The sequence below is a fragment of the Gavia stellata genome, chromosome 2 (assembly GCF_030936135.1).
Source record: "Gavia stellata isolate bGavSte3 chromosome 2, bGavSte3.hap2, whole genome shotgun sequence".
In the NCBI taxonomy this organism is placed as follows: Eukaryota; Metazoa; Chordata; class Aves; order Gaviiformes; family Gaviidae; genus Gavia; species Gavia stellata.
Genome location: NC_082595.1, coordinates 86,980,787 through 86,997,154, shown reverse-complemented (window position 1 = coordinate 86,997,154; position 16,368 = coordinate 86,980,787). Strand labels below are relative to the sequence as shown.

The following is a 16,368-nucleotide window of genomic DNA, read 5'->3' as shown; positions in this document are numbered from 1 at the left end:
GAATGCCAGGCACACCTGATAACATGGTACCTTTTTAGAGCAGCCAAATTATTATAGTATATCCTTTCAAATGTGTTCAACTTTTTGTCACTATTTATGCATTTTAATGTTTTGTTGGCACTTTCCAGCTGCAAGTTGTTTGGATTAGAAGACAGCAAATTTGATTAGTCTTAGACAGGGACTATGATTAGATTAGCTTTAGACGGGGATGTTGCTTTCTGCTATTGCTTCACATCCAGTTGTGAGCAATGGATGCAACTTTTTTCCTACCATTTATTTGTTATTCATTCCTTTTCATTCCAACAAGTTTGGACCTTGGTACATTTCCAGTGGAAGCTTGTCCTGCACATGGCAGCCTTTCCAAAGAATAGCGATTTCCCACAGATTTATCCCCTCTCACTACTGAAGATGGTTTGTCCAGATCATTAATGACAGAATATGATGGTCCTGCATAGGGAGGACCATGCTACCAGACAGTTTTTATTTGTGTTCACTGGAATAAGATGGAAATAATCTTATGGGCACTGTGGCACAGCTGAAGTGCATCTCAGGTACTGAATTCTGGAAGAACTATTTGGAAGGGGAAAAAGACAGGGAGAAACTCTTGTGCTGGGTTTGTTAATATTGTTTTACTACACAATCACTAAGTAAAAAGTAGAAATAAGCTTGGGAAGAAAGACTGAGAACCTAGTTTTCCCCCTTCTGAATGAATGTCCTAAGTGTTCACATACAGCTTTGCCTGGTGTTAAGGGGCAGGTCTCGTGAGACGTGGGAACTGTTGTCATTCTTGCACCTGAAAGACCATTATGTACACATCTGCATCTTTATTATTCTGCCTGAAGGCTTTAACATAACCAGATGGTATTTATCTGGCCATTGTAGATGAAAGAGTGTGTGAAATAGCAGCATGTGACAATGATAAACACTGAATAAAAATAGCAAGTACATGTAGATTCTGTCTTAAAGAAGTCAGAGGAATTCTTGAGAATTATTAACTCTGCTGTATATCAATTCCAGAACAAACACTTTGAAAGCCTGTGTATGTGTGCATTTCTGAAAATCCGTACATCACTTTGATCAGTATAATTTGAGGAGGTCAGACTGGCCTAACTTCCCTAGGGGAAATTACACTTTTCCAAATGCTTGCACTTTTGTTAGGACCCAGTTAGACTGTGAAGTACAGGACACTAGAAAAGAAACTGGAGCAATAGAAACCAGTCTTTGTCTGGACTGTGGCCCAAATTTGATCACATCCATTGTCTTTCAAGGTTCAAAGAATGATAACAAGCTCATGTTTATACATACCTTGAAGGAATTAAAAAACTAAATTAATAAACTGATAAACAGTAACAGGAATGTAAAACAGTCCAAAATAATATTTATAGTGATGAAATGACTAATAATCTGTTCAGATCTCTGCTAGCTGTCATGTTTGTATTGCATGAAAGATTATTGAAAAGTAAATGGCAATTATTTTAGAGCAACCAAAGAAAGAATGTAGATTAGAACTGAGGCTGGACATCACCATTGGTGAAATTTGCATCGGGTGTGGGATGGCTTTTTAACATGTATAGTAAATCTGACATCAAGAACTTGTCATTCTGCCTCTGTTCAAGGAAAATTTAAGTAACTACCTGTCATATTTCAAAATGTAAATTTTCCATTGAAATATTTGGAGGAATTTTGATAACAACACTAGTTGGCAACATAGTTCTGTGATACGCTATCATACATTTTTCCTTTAAAAGAAAACCCTGGGTTTATTTTGTGTAAAATTTTAAAATACAACTTTTTTAATAACATGATTTCACCAGGTACCACAAAGTAAGTAAACTGTCATTCAGTTTTAAACTGAATGCATTTTCACTTGTCCTCCCTAGGGCTACATCTCTCATTTTAGAACCCCTGTAATTTCCTATTAAAAGTGGTTTAAGTAACATGAAAGCCTATCTGTTAATTTGTGGATGACTTACTTGAAATGGCATTTTGAACACAGATGTGTACATATGCATCAATATTCTGCAGATAAGGGCAGTCTGAGTAAAGGCAAAGTACTTTCATACTGTAACAATTAAACATTGTACTTCCGCTCGAAAATAACAACATTTCACTGAAGAGCAGCATCAGTTTATGGGAATGTATTCAGGCCTTGCTGTAGTTCTTCATAGGACTCCAAAAATAAGAGAAAATGAAGGACAGTCTGAGCGTGAGTAGCACTTCTGTTTCTTTACCTGTCTCAAAACAAGGTTATGTCCTTGTTTTAGATGTTGTAGATGACTCTATTTGGAGTCCCTGTAGCCCAGTTTCTAGGCTCCACTGACAACCAAACTTGGATGCCTAAGGAGGAGTGTAAGAATAAGGCAAGCGTAAATGATTCTTCCTTTTCCCAAATCAAAACCACCTGTGGGCGCTGCGTCTGTGTGTTAATAACACCCCCTCAATGGGGGTAATAACCCCCTTCAGCATCCCTTCAAGCCCAGAGTGTGTGTTCCTCTGATTGTAAACTAGGACTTTTTGTATCGTGGTTATTCTTAAGCAGCTCTTACTGAATGTAGGTATCTGTAGCCTCCCTTTGGAAGTTTGTGATCAGAAAGCACACAGTCATCAGAAAACCTCTGCTACACAAAGAGGATTTTGAAAGTGTTTGCACTGGAGATTCATAAAATTACCGGGCCTCATACGCATGTGAGAGGAAGCACTCAGCTCCCCAGGCAGCATTTATGTACAACGGCTTGAGGAACTCCTGATCTTTATGCAAAAGCATATCTAAACCCTGAGAATAACAAAAACAATGTTAATTTCTTCACACTGTCAGGTTTGGCCAGAAATATGTTGCTGCTTTGAGAGCCTGTGTTTATTTTTGCTTTTTTTGTGCATCAGAGTCCTTTTCTTCTACTCTGTTTGTGGTACTGTTCTCTGTTTATCAAAACAGACTGTCTGAAGGAAAGGCAAAAACATCAATACTAGCAGTACTGGCATAGTTCCTAACAGATCCTGTTTATTTGCTGGAGAGAGCATTGTTTTGAACTGGTCCAATCCTTGTATCTTTTCTTGCCTTTTCTTTAATTGCATAGTTCAACTTTTTTTTTTTTTTTCTCCCTCTTCTGGAACTTTAAAAATGTTCCGAGGAAAACACATCTATCTCCTAAATTTGCTCCTTTTCAGTTACCAGCAGTTTGAGACCCTTTAGATGTAATCCACAGACCTAACCAGACCCACGTTCTGTTGCTGGCAGCCTATTGATCAAAACTGTTATGCTTTTGTAGGAAACCTCCTGCTAACTTGGCCAACGTACAATATTCACAAATTGTTATAAAGCAGTACAAAGGCCAGAATGCATCTGTTAGAATAACAGATTAAAGACACTTGAAGATTGTTTTAGTGAACCACAGTGTGCAAGTACTACAAGTCTTCATCAAATACCATCTTGTTTCAGCAAGACAGCATACAATGACACTCTGCTGCTCTCCAGTGCTAATACCAGTTTAGAAAACTATATGTACTGTTTTCTAATAATAATTTTAAAAGATTCTTTAGATCTGGGCATCTTTAGGAAGGTACAGATATGTGATTATTTACCCTTGAATTTGCAGGATTTGTTGAGCTATAGTTCGTACCTGCCATTTTTTTTTTTTAAGCTGTCGTATCCTTCTCTCAGCTTGCCTTCTCCAAACTGAAAATTCGGCCTTTTTAATCTCTCCTTGTTTGTAATGCAGGCGGTTTTTCTCCTTAAATGTTTTAGTTGTCCTTTTCTGTGGCCTTCTCTGAGTCCACTACATCCTCCTTGAGATACAGAGACCAGAACTGCACACGGTATTTAAAATGTGGATTCACAATCTTTTTATGTATCTGCAAAGTGACTCACTTTTCCCTGTTCTCAATGTCCTTGCTAATGCCGCCCAGTATTTGGGGGCATTTGGGGCTGATGCTGCACAATTGAGAGGATGGTTTCAGAGAAGGCTTAGCGACTCCCAAATTGTAACCAACAGTTGCAAGTTAAGCATCATGTAATCAGGGTTTCTGTTATTTTTCCCCATGTTTGTTTACATTGAAGCTTAGCTGCCACATTTTCACCCTGTTTGCTCAGCTTTGAGATCCTTTTGGAGTTCAGCCAGTATTTGGCTACCCAAAATTGCTTAGGACCTTCCGAAAAAGATATGAAAAACTGGAGGGCTCACTGTTTGCTCCCTTCTTCAGCTCATCAGTCATGACGCAGAATAAAAACAGTTCTAGAGTTGATCCCTGGAGGACGTCAATTGCTGGGTCTTTTCCATCTTGAAAAGTGACCATTAAGTCCTTCCATTTGCTTCCTCTCCTTTAATCAGCTTTTGGTCTATAAAACATCATTTCCTCTAATCCCATGGCAGCTTAATTTCTTTAATAGCCTTCAGTGTGGAACCCTGTCAGAGGCTTTATGAAAATTCAAATGTATCATGTCCAGTGAATCCCCTTTATCCGCCTGCTCCTTGACACTGTTGTAGAAATCCAGCAAATTGGTGAGACAGGGCTTCCCTTTACAGAATCCATGCCAACTCTTTTTCAACAGACTGTCATTATCTCTGTGCTTAGTGATCTTATTATAGACCCTGCTATCTTACCCAGGCATGCAAGACTCTTTGGTTTGTGTTTCCCAGCATCATCTCCAAAACCCTCGTTTGTACAAGGGAAACTCCCCATTTTTCTGGCACAATGGCTGTTTGTGATGATAGGTTACACATCTTTGTTTTTAAATTCCACATTGGGGAGCTTTTGGATGAATGCTGTCTGGTTTTGGTGACTTCCTGACATCTAACTTGTTTATTTAGTCTAATATTTTCTGTCTGTTTACTTATTGATCTAGTTCCTTTGAGCTATCTGGTACAAAGAATGCAATGGTGTAGGATTGAAACATTTTCAGCAAGAAAGAATAATGCAAACAAATATTTGAGCTTCTCTTGCATGGGCTTACAATATACCATGAGTGCTGCTCTTCACACCTTTGTCATCCAGCAGTCCCACCAGTGCCTTAGCGTAGCAGTAAACCACTGCTTTTGATATATTCAAAAAAGTTAAAATTGTTAGAGCATACTTTGCATTTTTCAAGTTCCTTTTTAGTCCTCTTAATTTTGTGTTTACATTGGCATGAGCAGTTTTGTGGCTTTTCCTTATTTGGACAAGCTTTCCATTCCTCAAAGAGGAGAAGGTAGGAATATAGTGGTAGCCTCCTTAATTTTCCCGTTAAGCCAAACAGGTGGGTTTCAGGCCCACACAGACTTTTTCTTTTGCATTGTTGCACATCTTTTAGCTGCGTTTCTAATACAAGTTTTTCTGGGGTTTGGTATTTAGGGGTTTTTTTAACAGCCTCTAGGCTGCTTGCTTCTCGACTGTTTCTTTTAGGGTGTTCTGACACTTTGCCTTTCCCCCACACCCATTACATAGTTCCTTTAATTGTGTGTTTGTGCTGTAGACTCTTTCTCTACAATGCTGAAATTAATTGTACTGTGGTTGCAGAGCACTTCTCACTAACACTGTGCACCACTCAAGACCACATCAGGAAGAGCATATTTTCTTGTGGATTTTGCAACTAGTTGTTCCAGGAAACAATCTTTATTTTTCCTCTCTTCCCCGCCCCCGCCCCTCCCCGCACCTCATCCTGATGGAAGCATTGATGCAGTTCAATAAAGGTAGCTGGAATCTCACACTCCTGTTACCAGTCCTGAACTTGCAGCTCTTAGCCTGGCTTCACAATTTCTGATCACTATTATCGAACTTATCAGGAAGTCATTTAATGTATCTGTCTAATATATATTTTATTAGAGTCTGGGATTTCCATCCACAAGGATTTCATTGTGCTTCTGTCTCCTTACTGTATAAAGCTATTATACTTCATATACTCCTTCGTGCACACTACCGTTCCCTCACCTGTACATCTTATTCTGTCATTCCTATAAATCTGGTAGCGTGATAACGTTGCACGCTCTTTCAAGGTCACTGGGATACCTGCCTTACAGGGGTAATCTCTTGGTGCCAATAATTCTTGTTCTCTTGTCTTCATGTTTCGGCTTCTCATGTTGGTACAGGGGCACTTCCGAATTTTGCCCTCACATTGAGTTTTAGCCACACCACCTCATATGTTCTGTCAGTCTGAAGAGGTTGCTTTTCCTGACCTTTCACTTTGCCCAATTGCTGGTTGAAATGCTGTCTAAGACCTTTTTGTTCTTCATTGCCAGCACCTTAATAATGATTCAGGTATGTCCCATTTCTCTCGTCTCAAAAGGTCCCCCAGCTCCGAAGGTGCTTACTCCCTGTGCTGTGTCCCTTGTGGATGCATGGAGGCTCTCATCTCCGCATGCATCTCAGGCCTTGCACAGGGGATTGGCAGCATTTCTGAGAGTGCTATTCCTCATGTCCCAGGCTTGTCTCCTGGCTGCAAGCTCGAATTTAGCATGCGGATCATTCCCTCCATGCTTCCCCACATCAGCAGTACCAGCAGGTACCGATGCTGCCCGCTCCTCCACTGCTCGCCAGCTAACCTGTCTAAACAGCCTTTGCTGTACCCTGGATGTTTGCTTTCCCGTCTAGTGCCACTTTGCTGTACCACTGCTTTACTTTGTTAGAGCAAGCCATGAAATAGTTTCCTGTCAGCTCAACTTGAGGCGATGGAAAGCGTGAAGCTGAGAAACACGGGAGCACTTCAATTTATGTTTGTTTTGCTAATTGATTGTTAATTTGGTGTATGAAGTAAATGAAAGTGGAGAGATAGGATTTATTTCTTTGAGGAGGATACAGTTTATGAACTGCTTTGGTAGCTAAACACTTAAGTCCAGACCAATGAAAATTTTAAAAGTGGCAAAAGCATCTACAGTTCAGAGAGGAATGTCTTTACTATCATCGTTTTGCCTGTAAAACTATATGCACCGCAACATGCAACGTTCTGTTACTGAAGAGACGTATTCTCACACGTTTGAAATACTAGTTACTTAGAATAAATATACATTATTCAGATTTCAGTTTCCTGTGATAGCACTTCCAATTTATCACAAACATTACTGAAATCTGTTAAAACAGGAGAGAATCGGGGTCTCTTTAAGTGGACACAACTATGTCAGGCTTCAGCTTGTCGTTTCTTAATTTTGAAGGACTTTGGCAATAATTATGTTGCAGTAAAAGAGCCGATGTAGGAGGTTGAAATCTGAGCTACTTTGTTGCTGTCATATTTAAAGTGTATATAAAAAAAGACTTCATTAGTAACTGAAAACTGGAATACCTGTTTAAGTGTAACGCTACTGTCATAACTTTCTTAAGGGGCAAGGCAAATAATTGGAGTGGTGGAATGAACTTCTGTGGTAGCATTAAGGGGAAGGTGGTCTGAGGCCATTTGTATGTCCCTTCTCAGTTACAGGTACGTCTATGCTTTGGAGCTTCTCTCCTTGCCTCACTTTCCCTGGTAATGCTTATAATTCAAAACAGAATTAATTGGCTTTTGAAGGTGAGGAGTTGAAAACTGGTAGAATTTTGTGGAAGTCCCAGCGAGCAAAACACCATCCCAAAACATTTGTTCGCAATTAAAAACTCCGTGGATCCGATTCCTTTCCTGGAGGCTGTTGCACCCCATTCATTAATCCTAATTCTGCACTGAATCCTTCAGTCCTGTGTTAGTATGAATCTTGTCCCTCAGAAGGAGGGCCACAATGTCACAGTTTAAGAACAAAAATTGCTTGATCCACCTTATTATTTTCAATTCCTTCCTTCTGCTGTGGTTGGTCGCTAGAAGCATTATAAACATTCTGCACTTGTATCTGTTATTTAGCCAGATAGAAAGTTTTATTAGGAAATTATCTCCCACATGAGAGTCAGTCCGCTTGGCTCCCACACAAGTTGTTAGTTTTCATTTAACCCAAATCATACTTGGTTCTTGATTGACTAATGCTGTCCCCAATATAATGTTTGGTTGTAATGCATGATTTGTACTTATGTTTTGTCTTTTGAAGGAAAGATCAGGCTTGCTTGTTCCTGCTGTTAATTATAACAAATTCTGGCAACTTCAGGGATCTGAAAAGCCTGTCAGATGTTGGCCTTAAGGGCTAGTGTCCCTGAAGTTGGATGTAATTTGCACATAATAAATTGCTTCAATAACGTTTTGTTTCTTAGCTTAATTACATAAGTCTTTTGGGACTTAAGCTAATGTGAAATTAAGGGTCATGGGACCACCGCAAACTTTTAGAGGTTGTGGTGATAAAATCCAGCTGTTTATTCTCAAAAACAACCTCTCAATATATTGTTCTTATCCACTGGTGTTCTTATGTGATTGCAGTGACATTGTGCATCTAAAAAAAAAAAAAAATTGGATTAGTTGCATTAAACCCTGACATGAATTGGATCATTAAAGACTAGTCAGATTCCCTGACTAGCTTGATTGCATGCATTACAATGTCATCTGCAGATGTCCTGGATGCCCAGGCTTTGGATAAAATGGCCTTGAATCGATGGGTGGGAATCATGATCCTCTCTAGGGGAGCACCTGCAGTTGCAGATCACACAGCCTTCGGCGAGGCTGTACTAAGTCTCAGACTGCAAGGGAAGGTAAGGCTGTGGACAAAGGCATTGGGATTTACGAAGGTGGGAAATTAAGATGAAGTTTTAGGATCTTCACATGTGGGGACTCAATTTAGACTGTTTGAAGACGACCAGTGTGGGAGGTAGTAAGAATCAGCTTGCATTGGAACTTGGGCGTAAGATAGAAAACCAGCAGCAACACTTAGATATTTGTGGAGGTTTTTTTGCTTTGTAAGCAGATCTAGAGAGTTGCAACTTTCAGCTTTGGTGGGGGAAGGTCTTTCTTTTGAAATACTTATGTTTTATTCCTGTTTTGTTAACTAGAGCTTGTTATTAATAATGTACTCTGTTGCTGTCTTTAAATGACCAAATATTAATTTTTTTTAAGCAGCATCACATTAGTTTTAGAAATACCATATCGCTATTAATGATGCTATCTCATCTAACTTAGAATTTTGCTTGGTTTATAATTTTCCTTAATAATTTATAACTGAGATTATAAATAACATCAGTAAAGAGTTGTTTGTTCCTATACAGAGCAACCTATGTGCTATGAAGCAAAAGAAACATACGCTGTACAATGCACAGAATGTTTCAAATATCTTTTAAAGCTAGATCTTCAGCCCTAGCTGAATGTGCATAGCATAGATGCTTTTTATAGGAGTCTAGTATGAAAAAGACCGTATCATCTGGCTTCCAGGCATTTGTTTTCTAGATACAGTTTTGCATATTTTTAGAATGTTCCACTTAATAGGTAATGCCACTCAAAAAGAGGATTTGTACATCAGTGAACATTATAAGCATTTAAGAAATGGATAATACTTCTGTCATTTTAAAATATTAATAGTATGTTTTTAAGTGCTTATATAGTGAATGACCTTCATATAGTGTCCTGGATAGTACCTTCAGAGAAACAGATCTGGAAAATCCTTCCTTACCATTAAAAGCAAGAGGGAAAAACCTGCTTTCAGATACACGAGCACTGATTTCTTCATGGTTAGTAAAAATGTTGCATGTAAACCTGAAGACAATATCAACACCTACCATCATTCTAGACCTCCAAGTACTTAACTTGCCTGCCATCTAATAGCTGTAGCTAGGAGACAGTTTTTACGATAAACTTTATAGCAACAGTTGTGTTGCTACTCCATGGCTAAGAGGTAGACTTGTTTCTGGTTAGAGCCCTCAGCCATTTCTTCAGTTGATGGTGCATGGGCCGTGTTACTCCTGTTACTCTACGGTGCGGTTCATTGAAGGGCGCTCTCTGCCTGGGATCTAAACAAAACTGCACGCAGCACCTTAGAAATTTCTGCATCAAAATGCTGTAAGACTTTACTGATGTCTTTATCTCTTCTCCTTCCCTCCCCCTCTACAAGCACACAAACACATTTGCATGAACAGGCTTTTAAATTTCTCTAAGGCAATTTCTAGTATATGATAAGGATTGCTTTTATAGCAGAGTCCTTAAAAATACATAATCCTGTCAAGAAGAAAAACAAATAGGGGGATATCTGCTTTGGCAGACAATAATAAAGATGTACGTGCAGTGACTATTTTTGCACAGTCATTCCTCAAGATACCCCTAACAGCTACGGGTCAAAGTCTTCTATACATCTGCACTGCTGTCCAAAAAATGTCAACAACCTAAAGGGACCACCCGGTCTGTGTTACATTTGTTGCCTGTCTATATTGTAGGAAGGCACTTGTGGTCCCTTTTCAAAATACGAAGATTTTCCAAATTTCTAAGGACTTCCATCCTCACATCATGCATCTCTTTGTAGTAATCATAGCATCCCTGTACAATACCCCTTGCTACTGATAAATGCAAATGATTATCAATACACAAATACTGTTGGGTTTTTCATCCCATGTGCAGTATTTTTACCACTTTTAAGAAATCCCACAAGGCTATTTGAGTAATGGAGTTTTGTTTGTAATTGGCTTAATGCTTGCTTGCTAAATTTTTCTGGGGACAAATTGAGGAAATGGGGGAGGGGAGTTGCAATAGGGCTGTCTCAAGCTTTGTAAGACAGAAGAAAAATGAAGGGATGCAAAACGGAAAGCAGCATTTTGTTCTAAGTCTTTTGCCCTATTGTACTTTTTAATTATAGGTTATTACTTACACTGAAGCCCACTTCCTCCTGGAGATGCTTTGGGAAATCACTGTAATTCTGATTTTGTCATCCAGGAGCAAACAAAATTTAGATTTCAAAAAGCGTGAGCAAAGAGGATTGGTAACTTTAATCAAAATCCCAGGTTGGGTAACATTGTGGCATCAAAGTTATTGCATCCCACACTACAGAATGAGTAGATTGCTGCTGAGGTAGAAGTGTAACATTTTCAAGCACAATGTTTTACAGTTAGCAGGGTGCATTTTAGGACAATTTTTTCCATGCTGCACATGATAATGGGCCATCATTTCAAAAGTGTGTAGGCCCGATGGCCTCTAAGTTCAGTGAAGTGCTCAGGATCCAAACATAAAGAGGGGAGGCTTTTGAAAACTGAAGTTAGGCTTCCAAGGCACTTACAGCTACGAGAGCAGATTTTTGGTGTATTGTAGACAAATAAATGCCCTGTGGTGTTTCTGTAACTCAGTCCTGTTGGTTTGCTCTCTTTTTAGAGTTTCTTTGCAAGGAATGCCCAAGAGTTCATATTTTCATTGATCGAATTGAACTGAAGGACATTCCAGAAGAACAGATGTATATGAGAAGGTGGCTTCATGAACGTTTTGAAATAAAGGATAAGTGAGTAATAATGTGCAGAACCTTCTGTTTAAAGGTGTCGTCTTTTATCTTAACAGATTTCTGTGTTACCAGAAGTGCAAGCTGTAGGGCTCTCTGAAGACAGGTGGTGTTGGTACTCCTGTGCATATTTTGTATAATACCCTTGTGGTTAAAGCTTTTGCTCAGGAGGTTGGGGTTCCTGGGTTTTAGACCTTCCTTAGACTGAAGAGCTCTGAATCCATGTTCCATGCGAGACTCATATTCATCTGAATACTCTCCATTTATCTTCTTGAAGCTGAGTCATGCACAGCCAGGAATGTAAGATGCCTGCAGTAGGCAAACAAGCAAAAAGCAGTTTGATTCTAGCCTCATAATCAGTGTTAGGTTAGAATTAGAAAGGGGCAGGTCTTGATCTAATCACTTCTGCCAAAATTGTTTATGCATCTTCCATCAGACAGCGATTGGATAAAAACACAAGTAACCCTGAGATCCCTACCTTCACTGGGGAAATGAGGTGAAGTAGAAGTTTCATCTGTCCATCTTTGAATCGTGGAAGACCTAAAGTGCCTGGCTCCCTCCAGCATCTCCAGATAAGATCGCTAGTGAGCATATGCAACAGATCCTGGGGGACCTTGTGCCTAAATGTGGGATTTAAGTATTGTTTGAGAGATGATGGTTTAATTTGCCACGTCTGAAGTCCAGCTTAAGGCAGCTGAATCTGTTTACTTTCTAAATCCTTTAATACATTGTGTGAGAGAGAAATTTCCCTGGTTCTTCAGATATGCTGTGCTTTAAAATTGTTCTTCCAATCTCACACTCCATGGAAGTAAAAAATGGATTAATTTGTCTAGTGATCTTTGAATCCATGTAAAAGTTAACAGGACTATCTGTAAACATGGCACTATTGCTAAAGTGTCTTAGAAGTTCAGGATCGCTAAGTAATTTTTCTTCTCTTCACTTTTGAGAGGCAAGAAAGTCTGAATTTCATTTTATAGACAAGTAACTGATAGATAAAATAAAAGGCTGTCCAGTGGCCCCCAAGGAGTCTTCTGGTGAAGACCAGCAAAACTGAACCCTGATAATCTGTGTCTCATTGTAGACTGCTGTTGACTGGAACATCTTTCCTGGGACCAAAGCAGTCTGTCAGGCAAATTTAGAGATACTTAAAACCCCAAAATTTTTGAATCCATTTATTACTGGTTTTCAAAAATAGGAGAAAAAAATTACTACTAAACGTATGGTGTAGCATCTTACTCTTGCACGTTTGTTACTAGTTTATTTCATGAAGATAATTCCCCCCTGCTTTCAGTGTTCAGTGATTAACTGTGTGCTATTTTGTCCTGTGATATTGCCCAGTACTCTGAGCTTATTTGCTAAATGATGAATGAAAAGGATTCTTTTCAACTTTTATATTCAGTGTTAAAATTGATCCCTCTGGAAAATCTGCTCTTATTGCTCACAAGGGTTCACACTGAGTACTCTGACGTGCAACACTACTTTGAATGCATCATATTCTTAAGGCATACTGATTGCTTAAACTTCTTTCAGATGAGATGCTACGTATTGTTAAATCGTTTGTTAAATAATGTGTGATTAGAAGCAGTTATCGGATGAAAGTAAGTTGCTTAAAACTTCTTATGCTAATGCATAACTTTGACCATCTTCTTTTGTCTGCTTGTAGGTTACTAATAGAGTTTTATGATGCGAAGGATTCTAAAAGAAGAAATAAGTTCCCTGGAAAAAGTGTTCATTCCAAACTAAGCCTCAAGAAAACTTTGCCATCTCTGCTGTTTTTAGGTGGCCTGACTGCTAGTATGCTTCTGACAGAATCTGGAAGGAAACTTTATGTAAAAACATGGATATATGGGACTTTAATTGGCTGCCTGTGGGTTAGCATTAAACCATAAGCAGATGTTAGTCTCCAATCAGTGAAATGTGCAGTCTTTTCTTGCACATTGCACCAAACTTTTTCCTGACTTTATTAGTAAAAAAGTGTAAATAAAGCCTTATTGATCGAACATTGGAAATAATAGAATTTGTGACTTAAGCCTCTGTGTGGTTGGTCTGGGGAAAATAAATGTAGATTTTCAAATTTGCTACTGATCTTTGCTGGAATAATGACAGATAAACCGAGTCATATGATAAATTGCTTTCCCCATGAACTAACATCCATCTCTGCAGATTTGATGAAGTATGAGTTATGCATAAGGGTGTCTTAAGTGGACCTGTGAATGTATTTACAGAGATTAATTTAGGGTATATATTTATTCTTCTGATATTCATGTTGAATTTTTGTTACTCTTTGGTGCATTGCAGCAGCTCAGTTGCATCTATCCCAGCTGTATCACAACTAAAATCAAAACTTTTTTCTTTTTTCTTTTTTTTTATTAATTGTGCTTTTCAGTTTTAGCTCAAATACTGTGTTCTTTAAAAGGGACTATGTAAGCTGGCAAGTCATGAGATGTTACCTGAAGCAGAATAAAATGTTCCTGAGAACTAGCGTTCATGGGGAAGAAGCTCTGTTTATCTACTGCATGATTTTTTTATTATATTGCAGTATTAGCTGATTATTTTACATATGCAAAACATTAAATTTTACTGAGCAAACAGCTTATTTTGCACACCCTGTATTTGTGCATAAAAGGAATGTATGCAGTATAATGACATGTTAAGTTTTTGTTTCTGGCCTAACCAGACTGTAGTCTACCTTGTGTTTGTGTTACCCCTGGCGCCTCGAGAGTTTCAGCTGAGCTCACAGACCTTTCGTGTGTACGTGCCATAAGCAGAAGTTTCCTGTTACCTCACGATTTTCTGGAAGCAAACTCTGTTGTGTGGGTAATGCACAGAATTACTGTAACTTCAGGAGCGTAAGGGTACGGTAACGAGGAACCTTCAGGTGCTCCTGCTAAATCCGAAGCATGTGCCTTTTCCTACTAATTTGATTTAGCCTGATGTTTCATAATCTGGCCGTCATCTCTGTGCTGTAATATCACACTAGATTCTCAAATCATTCTAGGCAATGCAGACTGCAGTTGGATTGAAGTTACAGGGTTGATGTATACAATTGCACAATAGACTAGTAGTGAAAGAAATGCATATCCTATCAGTATTTCACCTGCTTGAAAATATATTTTAAAAAGCAAACTCAACAAACCCTTACTACCAGAAAGTCTGCAATTCCCATGGCTGGTATTTTTGTTGGGGAAGCGCCATTTCCTGATATCAAGGGAATAGTCTATATGTACAGCGATGGGGTAGGAAAGAGGATGTACTTTGTCTTCTTCCATTAGGGAACTGGACTCCCTGTATCAAAATGAAAGAACTAGAAAATATTTTTGTATCACACTTGCAAGCTTTAAATGTGCATCTCTTTAGCTTCAGTGCAATTTGTCTTGCATTAGAGTCCATTGTGAGTTAAATGTCTCTTAAAATTATAACTCACTTTTTCAGATTCAACCATTGCCAGTTAATTAAAGATACTGCTTTTACTGTGTGGTTGTTAGTTTTTTTTACAGAATTTTATAGAGTTACTACAGTTCCACCTTAAAATCATTCGGTACAACTTTCATTTCACAGTTCTGAGTTCTTCTATAATGGATTTTGTCACTGGAGTTATTTATATCAGTGATTGATTCAGGAGATGTTGATGAACCATTTTAAAAACAATGACTGGGAACAATGTTGAAAAACAGTATTGTTATGAGGCTGTGAAACCAGAAAAAAAAAAAAGCCATTTTATGTAACAGCCAAACGTGCTCACATGTAGTTCTTCCTATTCTCAGCTGACTGTTTGCAGTGGGTATAACCAGAAAGCAGTGTTCCTGTGTTAGTGTGATTCTCAGTCATGGAATGAAATTTTACTCTGACATGACTAAATTTCTTTGTAACACCTAAGAATAACATTTAATTATACATCAAAAATAAATGCAAACTGCTTAATTCATTTGTAGAAAAATAGCTGCTATTTTGGAGAGCCTAATTACCATGAAATATTGGATCTCTCTTGCTGTTTAAGTACCAGGAATATAATTGACACAGTGCAACAAACAAACAGGATGTTTATTTTGAACCTTATTCTCTATGTTAATCTTATTTTTTTTTTCTTGCCATTAATTTATAAAGTTTTGAAACTGTAATTTGCTGATGTATTTGGTGTTGGGAGTATCACATGCTATTTCTAAATATGCACTGATATTAACTTGAAGTATTTCTTCATTAAAATAAGAAGAGCCAATGCTCGTTCAACTTTTCTGCCCTGTCTACTTGTTCAATGTTTTCTGCACTGTTATGTTTGTAACTTGGTTAACCAGGACTGCTTTCAAAAAGGCTACAAGAGTGGGTTTAAGTCCTTGACGGAAGGATTTGTGTGAGAAACAGTCAGTCAATGAAAAGAAAACAACTTGTCTTTTTTTTCTGTGCAGCTAAAACGTGTTAGAATTGATTTGTGCTTGTTCCAGTGCCACACAGCACCAGGTCGTTTGGATTGCAGTAGCTTTTCATCCGTGAACACCTGCACCACTTCTTGCTTGTTAATAGTGCTTGTTAATGTGCAGTACTACAGCTCTGGCCAGGAATCTGGCTCTGCCTCATGATAGGTCTTGCACAAACACCACTGGCAGACAGGCTGCACAGACCCAGGGGTGGGAAGAGGTATTGCAAACAAATACATGAAGTATATCTTGGTAGCAAATGCCACCAAAGTTTTAGTGACGTATTAAATCTGAGAGGGACCTGTATGCTCAAAAACTTTTTTTTTCCAGCTGTATCGGTGCACCTGATGATAAAAGCAATCTCCCTCCACACAAGCACTGCTCTGTTCATATGCATAAACTATATGTAAACCTTTCTAGTCAGCAGCGCCACCACTATGTGCTAGTTCCACAATGTTGTTACTGTGTTTACTTTGGTGGAAAGAATTGGGCTAGTAAGGAAGCATTAACTTAAATAATGGAGAACACAAAAAGTAAAGTGAGACAGAAAACTGAAGCACTGAGTGATGCTACAGTGAAGAAATGGCTGAGGAGGACATGTGGGGGGCTCCAGCCTGCTGTGGTCTTTTGCTGACTCCTCTGAATCATTTTCTTAGTCTAATGCTTGGTTTTTCTCACTA

General features: G+C 38.6%; 1 protein-coding gene across 1 annotated transcript in view; it reads left to right on the top strand.

Annotated features, from left to right (window-relative positions):
- The window catches only part of AGPAT5 (1-acylglycerol-3-phosphate O-acyltransferase 5), a 59,176-nt gene extending 43,669 nt beyond the window's left edge, over nucleotides 1–15,507 (top strand). Inside the window, exons 7-8 of the mRNA XM_059834153.1 lie at nucleotides 11,156–11,279; nucleotides 12,940–15,507. Of these exons, the coding sequence (XP_059690136.1) occupies nucleotides 11,156–11,279; nucleotides 12,940–13,165 (350 nt within the window). The 3' untranslated portion in view covers nucleotides 13,166–15,507. The remainder of the gene's footprint in view (nucleotides 1–11,155; nucleotides 11,280–12,939) is intronic.
- The last annotated feature ends 861 nt before the right edge of the window (nucleotides 15,508–16,368 follow it).